At 51.0% G+C, this 18,322-nt stretch overlaps 2 protein-coding genes across 7 annotated transcripts in view; one reads left to right on the plus strand and one right to left on the minus strand.

Moving 5' to 3' along the window:
- The window catches only part of VRK3 (VRK serine/threonine kinase 3), a 31,979-nt gene extending 31,327 nt beyond the window's left edge, over positions 1-652 (plus strand). For 5 of the 6 annotated variants that reach the window (XM_036275326.1, XM_036275327.1, XM_036275329.1 and 2 more), the window contains one exon: positions 328-652. The gene's annotated coding sequence lies outside the window, so the exon portion shown is untranslated. The remainder of the gene's footprint in view (positions 1-327) is intronic. The other variant, XM_036275325.1, reaches the window with a different exon arrangement.
- Positions 653-3,940: 3,288 nt separating this feature from the next.
- Positions 3,941-12,376, minus strand: SIGLEC11 (sialic acid binding Ig like lectin 11). Its single transcript, XM_036274995.1, has 9 exons — positions 12,313-12,376; positions 11,863-12,249; positions 11,456-11,740; positions 11,252-11,302; positions 6,751-7,008; positions 6,377-6,661; positions 6,068-6,164; positions 5,653-5,734; positions 3,941-4,132 (listed from the first exon to the last, which is right to left on the minus strand). The coding sequence occupies exons 1-9, from the start codon at positions 12,374-12,376 to the stop codon at positions 3,941-3,943; spliced, it is 1,701 nt and encodes a 566-aa protein (XP_036130888.1).
- Positions 12,377-18,322: the final 5,946 nt, after the last annotated feature.

Here is an 18,322-nt window from a genome sequence, read left to right on the forward strand (position 1 = left end):
ATGGTCTGGAATGCTTTTCTCCTTCCATTTTTGTGTGGCTGGTTCCTTTGCATTATTGGCTTTCAGATCCTGAGGCCCCCTTTTTGCCCCCCTACCTTGAGGTGCCTCCCACCTCCTCTTTTATCACATGCCCCTGTCCCCCCTCTGGAGGGAAATATCAATTTGTCGTGTCTCCACCCTCCAGATTGTAAGCCCAGTAGAGGTTTCTTGTTCCCCTTGTTCATGGTGGTATCCCCCGTCCCTAGAAAGAGCCTCGCACACCGCAGGTGCTTAAAGCCAGCTCCTTGAATGCACGAGACACTCACAGCCATTTTTATTGTCTTCCAGAACTTTCAACTCCCACTGTGAAATAGAAAAAGACATGGGAAGAAGAAATGTGACTACAGGCCTGCTGTAGATAAGCTTCTAGAAATTTCTCTCCAATGTGCATTTCCGCCACTTCTTTAGGCGTTGTTACTGTCTGTCTTGATTAGTGTCAGGGAACCTGGCTGTTAGGCTCCAGGAAATGTGAACAGTCTCCTTCCAGCTGCTGCTCCCTGACAGCCACCATCATTCACAGCCGCCGGGATTGTGAGTGAAGACCCCCAACTCAGGGTTGAGCCGGCCCCTCAGTGGGACCCTTACTACCACTGGAACCACTATGCTTTGGTAATAAATTGTTTTATTAGAGCTTGGAGAGTTGAGTGTCTGCAAAAGAAATTCCCTTTGGAAAAATTTAGTTCCCCTTGGCAAAAAAAAAAAAAAAAAAAGCAGAAATCATAATCAATATTTATTTATTTTTTTATCCTCACCCAAGGACATTTTTGCATTTATTTTCAGATAGAGCAGGAGAGAGAGAGAAACATTGACATGAGAAAGACACATCAACTGCTTGCCACCCACACAACCCCAACCGGGGCCGGGGACAAACTGCACCCCCAAGGTACATGCCCTTAGCGGGAACCGAACCCAGGACTCTCTGGTCCGAGAGCCGACGCTCTAACTGCTGAGCCAAACCAGCCAGGGCCATAATCAATATTTACGGGAAAGAGTTTGAGCAAACACTACATTCACATGAGGATATAGTGTGGACTGTTGCAAACAATAACATATTAAAATGAAGTTTCACAAATTTAAAGAAAAAGAAAAATCTAGATTTCTTTTTCTCCCCACTTGCCCATTTCTTCACCCTTTCATCCATCCATCTACCCTTTCATTCATCTATTCAAACTTCATGGAGCCACACATCCACCCATTCCTCCATCCATCCATCCGTCCATTCGTCCATCCATCCACCCATCAGTCTGTCCATCCATCCGTGTACAGATACTCCTTAACTTACAATGGAATTACATCCCAATAAACCCATTGTAATTTGAAAGTATAGTATGTTGAAACATGTATTTAATGGCCCTGGCTGGGTAGCTTAGTTGATTAGAGCATCGTCCTGATATACCAAGGTTGTGGGTTCAATCTCTCGTCAGGGCACCTACAAGAAGCAACCAATGAGTGCATAAATAATAAGAACAAATTGATATTTCTCTCGCAATCAATAAAAAAATTTTTTTAATGCATTTAATGAACCCAGACACAGACCTATACCTTCTATAAAAAATTAACTCAAGCCCTGGCCGGTTTTGCTCAGTGGTTAGAGCGTTGCCCTCAGACCAGAGAGTCCCGGATTAGGTTCCCACTAAGGGCACATACCTCGGTTGCGGTTTGTTCCCGGCCCCAGTTGTGGTCGTGTGGGTGACAACCACTCAATGTGTCTCTCTCACGTCGATGTTTCTCTCTCTCTTTTCCTTCCTCTCTCCCTTCTACTCTATCTGAAGATAAATGCAAAAAAAAATGTCCTTGGGTGAGGATAAAAAATTAATAAAAATAAAAAAATTAACTCAAGGCCTGGTCAGTGTGGCTCAGTTGGCTGGGCGTCATCCCATGCACCAATAGGTTGCTGGTTCAATTCCTGGTCAGGGCACAGGCCCAGTGCTTTGGGCTCAATCCCCAGTAGGGGTCATGTAGGAGGCAGCCCATCAATGTACTCACATCAATGTCTCCCTCTCCCTTCCTCTCTCTCTCTCTCAAAATCAATTAACTATTCTTTACAATTTTCTTTTTTATTCCTCACCTGAGGATATTTTTCTACTTATCAGATAGAATGGGAGGGAGGGAGAGAGAGAGAGACAGAGAGAAACATTGATGTGATTGAACAATATCGACTGGTTGCCTCCCGCACAACCCGACCACGGACAGGGATGAACCACAACCGAGGTACATGCTCTTGATCAGAATCAAACCCGTGACTCATTAGTCTGAGGGGCTGATGCTCTAACTGCTGAGCCAAACCGACCAGGGCAATAAACTAGTCTTTAAGAAAAAGAGAAAGAGATGTAACGAAGTCCTGAAGCATGGCGAAGCACACTGTGCTGTGGAAGATGAAATCAGAACACATCGATTTTGTTGTTTTTGTTAATCCTCACCTGAGGATATTTTTCCATTGATTTTTAGAGAGAGTGGGAGGGAGGGAAGGAGGGAGAGAGAGCGAAACACCAACGTGAGAGAGACACATCGATTGGTTGCCTCTCGCACGCACCCCAACACACCAGCCAGGGCACAACACGCCGAATTTGAAGAGCAGTTGTCTGAACAGAGTTGTTAACTATGCCAATACCTGTCGGCTGTGTTGGCTCATTGTGCTCGTGTTGAGCATGTTTTCTCATAATGGAAACCATGAGAGAAACTCAGTGGACAATCAGTGGAAAAGAGAACGAAGTAGGCTGCATGTGACCACTGTCAAAACTAACTGCAGCCCTGGCTGGTTTGGCTCAGCGGTTAGAGCGTCGGCCTGCGGTGCAGAGAGACCCGGGTTCGGTTCCCGCTAAGGGCATGTACCTTGGTTGCAGTTTGTCCCCGGCCCTGGTCGGTCGTGCGGGTGTCAGCCACTCGATGTGTCCCTTTCACATCGATGTTTCTCTCTCTCTCTCTGTTCCTCTCTCTCCCTCCCACTCTACCTGAACAAAAAAGATGGAAAAATGTCCTCGGGTGAGGATAAAGAAAAAAAAAAACTAACTGCAAAGTAAAAGAGAACACAGACTGTCACAGCGAGCAGTCCTATCAGCAAATCCTGCAAGAAGAAACCGTTAAGGAGAACCAAAGCATAAGGAACACGTAATTAAAGAAAAAAGGTATGTAATTGGATAACCTATCATTTAGTTCAGGGAATCAATGAATGGTTTTTCTGAGTGGTGAAATGGCGAAACACACAAATTGGGCTTTCAGGAAGCAGGCTCTGAGAGAGACCCCTGTGCAGAGGTGGTGCCCCAGGGATGGTCCCTGTGGAGGGGGGAGAGGGGCAGGGGAGGCAGAGGGAGAACTGAGCTGCAGTGCAGCCCTGGAACTAGAACAGCCCTGCACAGTGGTCCCCATCTGGGCCCGGATGGCCGGACCCTTATTCCAGGTGGGCTTCCCTGGGAAGAGGCAAGACCTTGGGCGCAGTGCTCTCTGCGCACGCGCGCCTGTGAACGCTTTCTGTTCATTATTGCCACGGAGCCCCCAAAACAACCCTGCAAGTTAGGTTTGCGTCCATGTTACAGAGGGGAGACAGGAACCAAGTGACTTGCTCAGACTCATGCTTTAGCTGGTGACGAGGCTGCAATCTGAGCCCAGTACCGCCATCACCACACCGATGGGACACCCATGCTGGTAGCTCCTTGTGAGGCGTTGTTCCCGATGTCTCCCTCCGCAGAGAAGCCCTGGGCCTTCCAGCCAGAGGTCACTGGAGCTGGAGGGCATTCTTTGCGGATCTTTTTTTAATTTATTTTTGTTACAGATGTTTCTCTTTTTTCCTCCCATTGACACCCTGCTCCCCATCCGCCCCCACCCCCGGCCCCAGTTTTGTTGTCTGTGTCCATCGGTTATGCATACGTGCATATAAGTTCTGTGGTTTGTCTCTTCCCTCCCCTTATTTACGGATCTTGATCTCTGCATACTCAGTGGTGCTGGCGGCCTCCTGCTCCGGAGGTTCCCAGGGCCTCCGCCCCTGGAAGGTAAGGGAGGCGTAATGGAGCTCCAGGTCCTCCCCCAAGGCGGGGGCGGCCACAGCTGGGGGCAGGTGGTCTAGGTGGCTGCCTGGTGGACACTCATGATGGGAACCCTGAGTGGAAGAGGGAAAAGGGGTCAGATTAGGGTAATGGGGGCTGGGTGACAGCAAAGAGGGCCCACAAGCGAATCGGGAAACAGCAAATTGGTCTTCATCTGTTCATTCCACAAACACCGGCGGAGCCCCCATTCATCAGTCAGTCAACAAATATTTGAGAGTAATGATGCCTGGCCCTTGGTAATCAATTGCCAATCTCCTAGATTCCTCACAGTAGTCTACTTGGGTGATGCCACCCCTGTTCTCACTTGTCAGGTAGAGAAACTGAAGCTAAGTAAATATCCCCAAATCATACATTTAGTTGTTGGTAGGACCAAGATTCATGCCCAAGTCTCTCTGGCTTCAGTGCCTACTGCCTTATGGGATCACTCCCCTGTGCCAGGCGCTGGGTATTCTTTGGAGCACATAGCAGACACCACCCCTGACCTCCTGCCAGCTTGCAGTGGGGGAAACAGACATTAAGGTAGCAGTCAATTATATTACTCTCTAACTGCACATTTTAATAGGATGCACGGGGGGAGGGGGGTGGGTATGAGAAGGACAGGAATTTGCTCAGACCTGGACTACCCTGCCCTCACGGATCACTCAGCATTTCAGGGGTTCAAGCAAACACATTTGTGAAATTATATTATGAACCCTACAAAAGATAGTATACAGTAAAGGGTTAACTTTACCCAAGAAAAGTTTGACCCTCTGTCCCCAACCTAGGAGGGAACCTCCAAGCATTTAGAATGTCCTGCCTGACAAGAGTGTCTTTGTTCACGTGGGACCTTGGGCCACACCAGGTAGTTCATGGGATTGATGAGGGCCTTGGGCCACATGGTATCAGCTTGACCTCTGCAGGGGATGGAGACTGAGTTCAGCTACATGGGCGGTCAGCCATGCCCATGTGACTGACTGACCTCGTTAAAACTGGACACCAAGGCTCAGGTGAGCTTCCCTGGTGGGGATACCCCGGGTATATGGTCACGCATTATTTCTGGGAGAAGTAGGTGCTGCCCTCGTGACTCCGCTGGGAGAGAGAGTGGAAGCTCGTGCCTGTCTCCGGACCCTGGCCCAGGCGCCTCTTCCCTTGGCTGTAATGAGCTATAGCCATGAGTATAACGACTTTTCTGAGTCGGTGAGTCCTCCTGGTGAGTTAATGAGCACGAGAGTGTCTTGGGGCCCCCTAAACTTGTAGTAGACAATTATTTGGGGGAGATCCCTCTGGCATTCTGTGTTGGGGAGGAGAGTGAGGAAGGAGGAGGAAATGGGGAGGTGGGGGACAGGGAGGGTCCCTCTGAACCTGAACACATTCAGTAAGGTGGGCAGGTCCTTGGCTCTGCGAGAGGAGACAGACAGCAGAGGGGAGGGTGACTCCCAGGCCACTAGCTTGGGTGACTGAGTTGTTGGGGACCCAAGAGGAAAGTCTGTTTGGGGCATGAGGGTGATCCTAAGTCATCAAGACAGATGGGGCCATGGCTGTCCTGGGGAGGTGGCCAGTTGGCATCCCAATGGGCAGAGGGCCCGTGACTCACCCAGGAGGTGGGACCCAGTGTGGACGGGGCATCCTTCTCACCAGCTGCAGCCTCAGGTGCGTCCTTCCTGCAGGTCTTCACTCTGAAGGGGAGGCCGGGACCTCTCAGCAGCCTGCCTGGTGCAGAGCTGGGAGTGTGACTACTGTCTCCTGCTAACGAGGCTAGCAGGGCTGACCGAGGCCAGAACGTAGGGGACATACCTAGGCTGATGACTTGCATCATGACAACAGGCTCCCCTCAACTGGCTGGGATTGGGATGGGAACAGAGCCTACTCTGAGTCTCAGCCCCCAGGCCCACTTCTCACAACCTCTGCACCGGCTAGATTCCTCCAGGGGAGTCCATCTGGGATCCGAGGCCCCAAACCCCTTCCTACCCCTGCACCTGCCCTCCCTCCCATCTAGGGATGACACTCACATGAAGAAGATGAAGCAGAGACAGAGACTGAGCAGGGCAGTGACACCAGCTCCCCCGAGAGCCCCCAGAATGACTGTTTTCCTAGGCACCAGCTTCCCTGCAGACAAGTGGGGTTTGGGGTGACTCCCCTTCCAAGCCCCAGGACCCTGTGTCCCTTTCTCCCACAGAACCTGAGCTCTCATGTCCTTAGGAGACTCTGCCCCCCACCCTTTCTACCTTTCATCCCTTCCGGTCCAGCCCCTGCCCCCAGCTGCATCTTCTCTCTGATCCACCCCCATCTCCCCAGGCCTCTGCCCCACAGGCCCTGACCTGGCAGCAGCAGGACAGCGGCGCTCGGGGCCCCGTGGACATTCCTGGCCTCGCAGCTGATCCTGAGGCCCGCGCTGAGGTCCCCGCTGAGGCTCAGGGAGCTGTTGGCCCAGGGCCCGGCTGAGCGGGAGGTGACGGTGTAGGAGGCATTGCTGTGGTTCCCCTCCAGCAGCCCCTCCCCCAGCCGCCAGCGCACGGAGGGCGCCGGCTGGGCCCGGGAGGAGCAGCTGCACAGCAGACCCTGGTCCTCCCAGGAGCAGGAGGGTCCCAGCAGCTGTGGGGGGTCTGTGGGGCGCGAGGGGAAGGGTCAGCGGTGCCTCCAAACGCCCAGGACCCCGGTGTCCTGTCTCTGGCGGCTTCCCCTCCCCACTCACTCTGCACAAGGAGACGCAGGGAGCCGTGCAGGGAGCCCCGCGGGTGCTGAGCTCGGCAGGTGAATTCGCCTTCGTGCCCCGACTCCACCCTTGGCAGCTCCAGGACCCCGGGCTCCCAGGGCTGTGAGGGGCTCAGGGTCCGGCTGCCCTGGGCCCAGCTCAGTGTGGCGGGAGGGTTGCTGTCGGCGACACAGAGTAGGCGCAGAGAGTCGCCTTCCCGGACTGGAAGAGATGAGCCGTTCCCCACGAACTCCGGTTCTGGGGAGGGAGAGGGAGCGCTGAGCCCAGGCCTGCGGCCCCAGGGCCTCCCTCCTCGTTCTCTCCTCTCCGTTTGCTTTGCGCGGGGAAGGGATCTCCACAAGTACGTCGTCCAGGCGGCTTTATGGAAATATAGTTCACATGCCATTAAAGAGTTGTGTGACCACCCGGCCGGTGTGGCTCAGTGGTTGCGCGTCGACCCATGCTCCAGGAGGTCACTGGTTCGATTCCCAGTCAGTCAGGGCACATGCCCAGGTTGTGGGCCAGATCCCCAGTGGGGGGCATGCAGGAGGCGGCCAGTTGATGTTTTCTCTCATCAATGTTTCTAACTCTCTCTTCCTCTCCCTTCCTCTCTCTCTAAAGATCAATAAAGAAAAAGAATTTTAAAAAAAATAAGAGTTGTGCCCTGGCTGGTTTGGCTCAGCGGTTAGAGTGTCAGCCAGTGGACCATAGAGTTCCAGGTTCTGTTCCTGATAAGAGCATGTACCTCGGTTGCAGTTTGTCCCCCGCCCCGGTTGGGGTCGTGTGGGTGGCAACCAGTCGATGTTTCTCTCTCTTCCTCCCTCTCTCCCTTCCGCTCTATCTGAAGATAAATGTAAAAATGTCTTCAGGTGAGGATAAAAAAGTTGTGTAACCAACACCACAATCTATTTAGAACATTTTCATCAGCACCCCCCCCCCAAAGGAAACCCTGCACACCCCCACAGTCTCCCGGAGTCCTCCCATCCCCCCAGCCCAGGCAACCACTAACCTGCTCTCTGCTCAATGTCTCCATCTGGACATTGCATGTAAATAGAATCATATTCTGTGGGCCTCTCTCACTCAGCTTGGTGTTTCCCAGGCTCGTCCACATTGTCACATGTGTCACTGGCTTCATCCCTGTCCATGGCTCAGTCCTGTCCACCGTCTGGATAGACCAGGCTTTGTTTCTCTGTCCATCCATCCATCCGCTGACACACACTGGAGGTTCCCTTGGATTCTTCGAGGCATCAACCTGGACCACATTTCTCTCCTTCCTGAACTGCTCAGTGCCCCTCATACAAGAATTCAAAACTCAAGCACCAAATCCTTTGAGGCTCCTTGAGACCTCATCTCTACCTCCTCCTCTCCTTCCCCGGTTACCTTGGGATGAATAGGGCATTCACAGGTTGCATTCTAAAAGTCACAGAGGCCCTGGCCGGTTTGGCTCAGCGGTTAGAGCGTCAGCCCGCGGACCAGAGAGGCTCGGGTTTGGTTCCCGCTAGGAGCACATGTTTCGGTTGCAGTTTGTCCCCGGCCCTGGTTGGGGTCATGTGGGTGGCAACCATTCGATGTGTCTCTCTCACATCAGTGTCTCTCTCTCTCTCTCTCTTCCTTCCTCTCTCCCTTCCACTCTATCTGAAGAAAAAGAAAAAGCAAAAATTAATAAATAAATAAGCAAAGGTCACAGAGGAGCCCTTGCTGCTGTGGCTCAGTTGGTTGGAGCATCGTCCCATATACCAAAAGGTTTGGGGTTCGATTCCCATTCAGGGCACATACCTAGGCTGCAGGTTCAATCCCTGGTCAAATCACGTAGAGAAGGCAGCTGATCAATGTTTCTCTCTCACCTTTCTCTCTCTAATCAATAAGCATATCCTCAGGTGAGGGTTAAAAAAAAATTAAAATTGACAGAGGAGGGAGAAAGGGGTGTTGGGAATGAAGTCTCCCCACACTAACTCCTCAGACAACACATTCCTCTTGTCTGAGGCAACATTTATTACTAGTTTCTTGTGTGGCCCTCCAGAGCTATTCTCTAATACCTTTAGCTAATAGCACTGAAAATCTACACCCCTGCAACCTGGGCATAAAGCTCACCGCCCCATGACTCAGAGCGAGGACTGTGGCCTGGGAGCAGCGGCACCCCCGGGCTCTGGTTACAAATGCAGGGTCTGCATTCCCAAGAGCCTAGAGAAAGTCGCAGACTCGATGAAGCTTGAGAAGCATCGCGCTAGAGAAAGGCTGTTGTGCTCACCAGGCAACCGTGCGCAGTGGCAATACCAGGAAAACTAAAATCTGTAAACAGCTTAAGTGCCCATCAAAGGCGGAGTGGACAACTGGAGGGTGGTTCCTGTATAGTCCATCGATCTACAGACCAGGAGATGCAGAAATTACCGCCACAGGCCACGTGGATGAATGTCAAGGACATGAAGTGGAGCCACATCTAAAAAGGCAGCTGTGTCACCCTGGCCGGTTTGGCTCAGCGGTTGGAGCGACGGCCTGAGGACCAGAGAGTTCCGGGTTTGGTTCCCGCTAGGGTCACGTACAAAAAAAATTTTTTTTTAAATAAGGCAGCTGTGACCCTGCACTATTCACATTAGCCACAAGGTGGAAGCAAGCCAAGTGTCCATCAATGGATGAAGGAAGAAATCAGTGGTGGTTCATCCATGCAGTGGAATAGTATTCAGCCATGAAAAGGAATCTCTGATCCATGCTACAACGTGGGTGAGCCTTGAAAACATCACGCTGTGAAAGAAGCCAGACACAAAAGCCACATACTGTGTGATTCCATTTATATAAAATATCCAGAATAGGCAAAACCATGGAGACGGAAGGCAGATAAGTAGTCGCCTGGTGCTGGAGAAAAGGGGAAGAGGAAGTAACTGTTAATAGTACAGGGCTTCCTTTGGAAGAGATGAAAATGTTTTGGAACTAGACAGAGACAGTGTGAATGTCCTAAATGCCCCGGAATTGTTCACTTTTATAGTGGCTAATTTTTTAAAATGTTTTTTCTTTGTTGATATTAGAGAGAAGAAGGGAGAGGGAGAGAGAGATAGAAACATCAATGAGAGAGAACATCAATTGGCCACCTCCTGCATGCCCCCCACTGGGGATTGAGCCCACAACCTGGGCATGTGCCCTGACCAGGAATCAAACCAGCGACCTCTTAGTGCAGGGTCGATGCTCAACCACTGAACCACACTGGCTGGGCTATAGTGGCTAATTTTGTTACGTAAATTTCATTGCAACTAAAAGTAAATTGTTAAAAGGTCAGAGAGGAACACAAATGTTTCAGTCCTATTCATATAAAGCTTTCAAAAACATGGTGAATTAAACGCTGTGTAGAGATTCAAACATTTGGTAAAGTTATAAGAAAATAGTAAGAACGTGGCTGTGCTCATTAACATCATTTTGGTGGTGATTTCTCAATGTGCACGAATATTAAGTCATCACATTGTATGCTTTAAATACATACAATTTATTCATCAATTATATACCTCAATCAAAACTAAAGTAAAACCCAGCAGGTGTGGCTCAGTGGTTGAGCATCGGCCCATGCACCAAGAGGTTGCTCACCGGTTCGATTCCTGGTCAGGGCACATGCCCAGGTTGTGGGCCCAATCCCCGGGGTGGGGGGGCATGCAGGAGGCAGCCAATCGATGTTCTCTCTCATTGATGTTTCTATCTCTCTCTCCCTCTCCCTTCCTCTCTCTCTAAAAATCAATAAAGAAAAATACTAAAATAATAATAATGATAATAATAATAAAGTAAAATAAAAAGAATGATAAAAAGCCCCGACCAGGTAGCTCAGTTGGTTAGAGCATCGTCTGGATACTCAAGGTTGTGGGTTGATCCCTGTCAGGGCACATACAAGAATCAACCAATGAATGCATCAATAAGTAGAACAACAAATCTCTCCCCCCCTCCCCTTTTTTTCTCTAAAATCAATTTAAACTTTTTTTTTTTTTAAAGAATGGTAACAAAATTCAGTGTGGTGGCTTCCTCTGAGGTCAGATGGAAGGCACGAGTTCAGGGGGCTCCAAAGGGAGTGCTACTGTCCTATTTCTTAACCTGGGTGATGAGCGCCAACGCGTTCATTCTGTAGAGTGCATATATTTGACCAATCTTCTTCGCATGAATGAGTAGTACGTTAAGACGATCTGTCAGGCCTTGGCCAGTTTGTCTCAGCGGTTAGAGCTTGGGCCCGCCGACCAAAGAGTCGTGGGTTTGATTCTGGTCAGGGTCACGTATCTCCTTTGCTGTTCACCCCCAGCCCCGGTAAGGGTCCTGTGGGAAGCAACCAATCGATGTCTCTCTCTGTCTCTCTGTCTCTCTCTCTCTCTTTCTGTCTCTCTCTCTCTCCCTCCCACTCTATCTGAAGATAAATGAAAAAATATCCTAGGGGGGATCACCTTGGCCCTCCTGGGTTTGGCTTTGAGCCCCAGGCTCAGCTGTCTGCTGGCAACCTACCCCCATCCCAGCCTGGGGGAGGGGACATCCGGCTTGCCTTTGTGATTTCCTCCTCGCAAGACGCTGACGGTCAGCTTCTGTGGAGCATCTGGAGAGAGAGACAGTGAGGAACTGAGCGAGAGCTGGCCCTTCCCCGCGACCCCCCCCCCCCCAGACACAGAAATGAGAAGTGGAAGAGAACAAGGCCTGTGTCCCTCCTGCAGCCCATCATCCCCTGCCCGAAATCCCGGCCAGGACTCACAGAGCACGCTGAGCTTGATGGTCCTCTGGGTGCTCACCCCAGCCCCAGGGAAGGTGACCCGACAGGTGAGGTTGGTGCCATGGTCCTTTGGGCTGGGGATGAGCAGGATCTCCGAGGAGTTATAGGCCTCCAAGTCCAGTCCCAGGCGTCTGAGGGCAGCCCCCATCCAGGAGATGGTGAGGGGCGTCGCCCTGTCACAGGCCCCTGGCATAGAGCATGTCAGGTGGCTGGGGCAGCCGGACTCCAGGGGCTCCTTGATGCGGATGTCGGGGGTGTGTGTCAGCGCTGGAGAGGAGAGAGGGAGAGGCCAGGTCCCAGAGGGGACCCCGTGTGTGGCTCTAAGAAAGACACCCCAACCCTGGACTGCAGCCCATCCCTGTTGTCTATTCCTGGGAACCATTCCATACCTGTCACGGTCACAGTGAGCGGGTTGCTTTGGTAACTGTGATTCACTTGGCCTCTCTCCAGTAGGAAATAATAATTTCCACTGTCTCCCTTCTGGGCGTCTGTGATGCTCAGGGAGCAGCTGCCGGCCCTGAGGTCCCCAGAGAGGAAGAATCGAGATTTGGCCTTCCTTTGTATTTTCTTGGCTTTGGCTTTGTTGTTTGTGGCCACAAGAACATCTTTTTTGCTATTATCCTTTTTCCAGTACCAGTAGCCATAAGCCGGGGTAGAGTCGTTCAAGCCCACTGGGGGGTAGGTCACAATGCAGGGCACCTGGACACACAGACCCTCCTGCACCGTCACTGATTTCTGCACTTGCAGCCGGTACTCTGGATCCTTCCGCAGGGGCCCTGGGGGTGACACAGAGGCTCAGCTGCAGCATCGGCTCCAGCCCCGGCCCTCGACCCACTCACCTGCCCACAGCAAAGGCAGAGGCAGCGGCAGCAGCAGCAGCAGCAGCAGCAGCAGCAGCAGCATCTCCCTGGGGTCCTCGGGGCCGGGCCTGTTCTTGGACCATCGAGTTTCTGGATCTGCCTATCTGTCCTGGAAGGAGGTTCCAACAGGAAACTTCTGACTTCTGGAGGAGGGGCAGTGACCGTCCACATAAGAGGAACCGCAGAAGTCCCAGAAGATCCCCCTCTTCTGACTTCTCTTTTCACAGATGAAAATAACAAGGCCGCCCTGGCCGGTTTGGCTCAGCGGTTAGAGTGTCGGCCTGAGGTCCAGAGAGACCCAGGTCCGGGTCCCGCTAAGGGCATGTACTTCGGTTGCAGTTTGTCCCCGGCCTTGGTTGGGTCATGCGGGTAGCAGCCACTCGATGTGTCCCTTTCATGTCGATGTTTATATACATATATATATGAACAAAATATTGAAAAGTGTCCTTCGGGTGAGGATAAAAAAATAAAAATAACAAGGCAGAAAGCGGATGCGGGGTCACCCAGGGTCACTCTCAGGAGGAGGGCAGTCCCAGGAGTGGGCTCTTGGGGGACAACACTTGAGTCAGGACTCCAGGTTAGGTGCTGGGAGCAGCCATTCATCGCTCATTCACTCATTCTTTCACCCATTCACCCATTCATTCATCCCCCATTTATTCATTCATCCATTCATTCACTTATTCACTCACCCACCCACCCATTCATTCACTTAGTCACCCATTCATTCATCCACCCATTCATGCACTCATCCACCCATTCATGCACTCATCCACCCATTCATGCACTCATCCACCCATTCATTCACTCATCCACCCATTCATTCACTTAGTCACCCATTCGTTCATCACCCATTTATTCATTCATCCATTCATTCATTTATTCACTCACTCACCCACCCATTCATTCACTTATTCATTCATTCATTTTCCAGGCACACATCTCAATGCAGGAGCTGGGGGCAACAAGGACAGTGTGACCTACCAACCTCTACCCTCAGGGGCTTCACCCTAGCGTTACCCCAAAGCCAGCACTCCACCCTCACCACACCCCCCACCCCAGGCTCTCTAAGGACACTCAGCCTTTTCTGCCTGTCTCAGGGCCGGCTCCGTAGTCCGCACAGGGCGCCCAGCTCCACAGTGAGAAACGGGGCCAATTGCACAGGGCCCCATGCTCCCAAGGGTCTCGCGCCAGAAGTTTGAGATTACCATCTTTAAATTCCTAATACTTTTATCTCTTTTTTTAATCCTCACCCAAAACTATATTTATTGATTTTAGAGAGAGGGAAGGGAGAAAAGGAGAGAGAGAGAAAGAAACACTGATGTGCGAAGCACCGTTTGGCTGCCTCCTGCACACCCCCTACTGGGAATCAAGCCCAAAACTCAGGCGTGTGCCCTGACCAGGAATCTAACCAGCGACCTTTTAAAAGGTTCTTGGGGCCTGGCCGGTTTTGCTCAGCGGTTAGAGTGTCGGCCCGCGAACCAGAGAGTCCCGGGTTCGGTTCATGCTAGGGGCACGTACCTTGGTTGCAGTTTGTCCCCGGTTCCGGTTGGGGTCGTGTGGGTGGCAGCCAGTTGATGTATCTCTCTCACATCGATGTTTCTCTCTCTCTCCCTCCCACTCTGTCTGAAAATACATGCAAAAACGTCCTCGGGTGAGGATAAAAATTAAAATAAAATAAATGAATAAATAAACGATGCTCAACCCACTGAGCCACACTGGCCAAGGCTTACCACAATTTTTTTAATGCTCAAGAAAACACAACAATCCACAGCAAGTCAAGAGAGAAACTCCATGGAAGAAAGAATAGCAAATACCCTATTTCCAAATAAAGTCACATCCGCAGGTACTGGGGGGTTAGGCCTTCAATTTATTTCGGGGGGGGGGGGGCTGATACAGTTATTTTATTTTTTTAATCCTCACCCCAGGACATTTTTCTATTTATCTTCAGATAGAGGGGGAGGGAGGGAGAAAGAGAAACATGGATGTGTCTATCACATCTACTGGTTGCCTCCCACCAGGGACGAACTGCAACCGAGGTACATGCCCTTGACTGGATTTTGGTGTTTTTTTTTATCCTCACCCGAGGACATTTTTCCATTTTTTGTTCAGATAGAGTGGGAGGGAGAGAGAGGAAGAGGGAGAGAGAGAGAAACATCAATGTGAGAGAGACACATCGGTGGTTGCCACCCACATGACCCCAACCGGGGCCGGGGACAAACTGCAACTGAGGTACATGCCCTTAGCGGGAACCGAACCTGGGTCTCTCGGGGCCGCAGGCCGACGCTCTGACCGCTGGGCCAAACCGGCCAGGGCCCTTGACTGGAATTGAACCCGAGACTCTTTGATCCATGGGCCGACGCTCTAACCGCTAAGCCAAACCAGCCAGGACAGCAGGGGTGCGTGATACAGTTAAACTTATAACAGGCCCACAATAAAAACCCTGGACACCAACGCCCATGTGAGCTTCCTCAATGGGCGGTACTGGTACATGTCACACGCTGTCTCTGGGTGTATTAGTCAGCTTTGGGCTGCCCTAAAATACCACAGATGGGTGAGGAGGGGGGCACAGCTTAAACAACTAAAATGTATTTTCTCACAGTTCCGAAGGCTGGGAAGTCTAAGATCAAGGTGCATCTGGTGGGAACCCACTTCCCGGCTTGCACACGGCCACCTTCTTTTTTTTTTTTTTTTTAATTTAATTTTTTTTTTTTTATCCTCACCCGCAGACATTTTTCCATTTTTTTGTACAGACAGAGTGGGAGGGAGAGAGAGAGAGAGAAACATTGATGTGAAAGGGACACATCGAGTGGCTGCCACCCGCACGACCAACCAGGGCCGGGGACAAACTGCAACCGAGGTACGTGCCCTTAGCGGGAACCGAATCCGGGTCTCTCCGGACCGCAGGCCGATGCTCTAACCGCTGAGCCAAACTGGCCAGGACTCACGGCCACCTTCTTGATCCTCAGAACTCTGGCTTCTCTCTCTCTCTCTCTCTCTCTCTCTCTCTCTCTCTCTCTCTCTTTTAATTTAAGTTGTGGGGACAGTGCAGACCAGGACTGGCTTCTTCAGTGAGCCCCCAAGGGCCCAGAGTTTGTCTAAGTTGGAAAGTTGCTGACCAGGCAAATTGCTGAGTTGAAAGGAATACATGAAAGGAAATAGGATGAGTGCAATCTGGAACCGCTCAGAAAAAAAACACGGGTTCCTTTTCATCTGTAGCCGGCTCCTCATTTCTCAACCACTTGTCTCCCAAACATAAGATGACCTTACTTTTAACTAAATGGTCCCAGCATCAGCAGAGCTCATCCCAAACCTGGGCCTGTTGACTCAAGTCATTGCATCCCCTGCCTGTCCGTCCTCTTGCGTTTGCCACTCTATTGTCCGCTGCCCAGCCTGGACCCCTTAGGAGGGGGCTAGTGGGACAGGCTCTGTGGGGAGGGGACTCCAGGACTTCTTTTTGACCCAGACACTCTGTTTTGTCTTGGTTCAAGTCTGCTTTCCAATTTCCCCAGAACTGCAATATGGGCCCCTCAAACTGTCCGTCTTACTCTTTCTTTCTCTTTCTTTCTTTCTTTCTTTCTTTCTTTCTTTCTTTCTTTCTTTCTTCCTTTCTTTCTTTTCTTTCTTTCTTTCTTTCTTTCTTTCTTCTTCCTTTCTTCCTTTCTTTCTTCCTTTCTTTCTTCTCTTTCCTTCCTTCCTTCCTTCCTTCCTTCCTTCCTTCCTTCCTTCCTTCCTTCCTTCCTTTTAATTTTATCCTCACCTAAGGATATTTTTCCATTTTTTGTTCAGATAGAGTGGGAGGGAGAGAGAGAGAGAGAGAGAGAGAGAGAGAGAGAGAGAAACACCGACGTAAAAGGGACACATCGAGTGGCTGCCACCCGCACGACCCAACCAGGGCCAGGGACAAACTGCAACCGAGGTACATGCCCTTAGCGGGAACTGAACCCGGGTCCCTCCGGACTGAGCCAAAACGGCCAGGATGAAACTGCCCTTCTTTCAAAGCAAGTTAAGTTATTTGTCGCTTTTCCAACAGAGGGCCAGAAAGGATGGGGGTGGGGAGGCCAGCCACTGGCAGGATTCCAGGGACCCAAGAGCACATGGTTTTGACACATGGAGTCACCCAAAGTCAGGAATATCCAGGGGAAGAAAGAAACCCTATTCTTTTTCTTCTGCAGGAACCATTGCCCCTGGGTCTCCGTGGCCTGCAAACCAAGTGTGCATGTGTGTGTCATTGTATCTGAGCACCTGCCTGCCGGTACCCATGTCCGTGTCTCAGACATGTTTTTTTTGTTTTTTGTTTTTTTTTAATATGTTTTTTAGTGCTTTTTAGAGAGAGAGGAAGGGAGAGGGAGAGATAGAAACATCGATCGACTGCCTCCTGCATGCCCCCCACTGGGGATCGAGCCTTCAACCTGAGCATGTGCCCTGACTGGGAATCCAACCAGTGACCTCTTGGTGCATAAGACGATGCTCAACCACTGAGCCATACCAGTCAGGCTCAGATGTGTATTTTGTACCAGTGTGTCCATGTGGTGTGTGCACATGGGCAAATGTGGTAGGCATTTGAATTCAGCCTTATGGGCTAATATTGAAAGGGACCATCATAGCTTGGGTACCACACAGCATACAACACCCAGGAGTGGCTGCCCCAGCCTCTGGCTCATTCTGCACACAGAGACTAATTTCTTCCAAACTTAGAAGGGCTCTCTGCACCTGATCTGTGTTGCCCATCAGGCTGACCTGGGCCCAGGAGAGCCGAATCCTAGCCTCTCACAGCCCTCCGACCCTGGCATCCAGGTGCAGCTGGGGCATGAAGGTGAATTCGCCTGCTGAGCTCAGGTATGTGAGCAGGGCCCACAGGTACCAAGTCAGTACGTGACTTCCCAGACTCCTCTCAGGGTCTTGACTGTGCTCCTGGGGGCTGAGGGACTGGGAGGGGTCTGACCGAGTGCCGGGAAGGAACCTCTAGGGCTACAATGATGTGACGTTGCCCAGGGAGAGATGGAGTGGTGAGGGGTGAGGCTGAGTGTTTCTTTCTCTCTCCTCCCACAGACAGTATCAAAGAAAACACCAGATTCCAGGTGGAAAATTCAAGAAGAGAGTGTATGTGGTAGGCTGTCCCCAGAACCTGTGACTATGTTACCTTGTGTGGCCAGAGGGCTTTGCAGGTGTGATTATCTTAAGGATCTTGGGATGGAGATGGTCCCGGTCGACCCTAAATGTCACCACAAGTTTACAAGAGGGAGATCTGACTACAGAAGGGGAAGGAGAAGTGACCATTGGAGAGACTGTAGTGAGGCTGTAGTGAGACTGTAGAGACTGTCGTGAGGCAGCCACCAGAAACTGAACAAGGCAAGGACAGATTCTCCCCGGAACCTCCGGGAGAAACCAGCCCTGTTGACACCTGATTTTTATCCCCAAGAGACTCGGTTTGGACCTCTGGGCTCCTGGAAGGGTAAGTGAATACATCTGTGTTGTTTTAAGCCACCAAGTTTATTTATTTATTTATTTATTTTAATTTTTTTTTCCCTACTTTTTTTTTTTTTTTTTTTGTTTTTTTTTTCTTTATCCTCACCCGAGGACACTTTTTCATTCTTTGTTCAGATAGAGCAGGAGGGAGAGAGAGAGAGAAACATCGATGTGAAAGGGACACATCGAGCGGCTGCCACCCGCACGACCCAACCAGGGCCGGGGACAAACTGCAACCGAGGTACATGACCTTAGCGGGAACTGAACCCGGGTCTCTCGGGACCACAGGCCGACGCTCTAACCGCTGAGCCAAACCGGCCAGGGCTAAGCCACCAAGTTTAAATGTAAGCCCTTGGGAGGCTCTAGGGCAGGATTCATACCAGGCCCTTCGAAGTGCTTTACGAATATTAGTGCATTTAATAACGCTACGAAGTAGGGGCTATTATTTCCATTTTATAGCAGAGGAAACAGGCACAGAGAGGCTAAGCAAGCTGCACAAGGTCACACAGCGGGCCCACCGCGG

This window comes from Molossus molossus, unplaced genomic scaffold (assembly GCF_014108415.1).
Source record: "Molossus molossus isolate mMolMol1 unplaced genomic scaffold, mMolMol1.p scaffold_m16_p_21, whole genome shotgun sequence".
Taxonomy (NCBI): Eukaryota; Metazoa; Chordata; class Mammalia; order Chiroptera; family Molossidae; genus Molossus; species Molossus molossus.

Excerpts from the sequence above, each read along its gene's own strand:
- SIGLEC11 (XM_036274995.1), bottom strand. The coding sequence starts at position 12,376 with ATGCTGCTGCTGCTGCTGCTGCTGCTGCTGCTGCTGCCGCTGCCTCTG. Across the intron at positions 11,741-11,862 it reads GCTCACTGTGACCGTGACAG|CGCTGACACACACCCCCGAC; the intron begins GTATGGAATGGT and ends TCTCCTCTCCAG. Across the intron at positions 11,303-11,455 it reads CATCAAGCTCAGCGTGCTCT|ATGCTCCACAGAAGCTGACC; the intron begins GTGAGTCCTGGC and ends CTCTCTCTCCAG.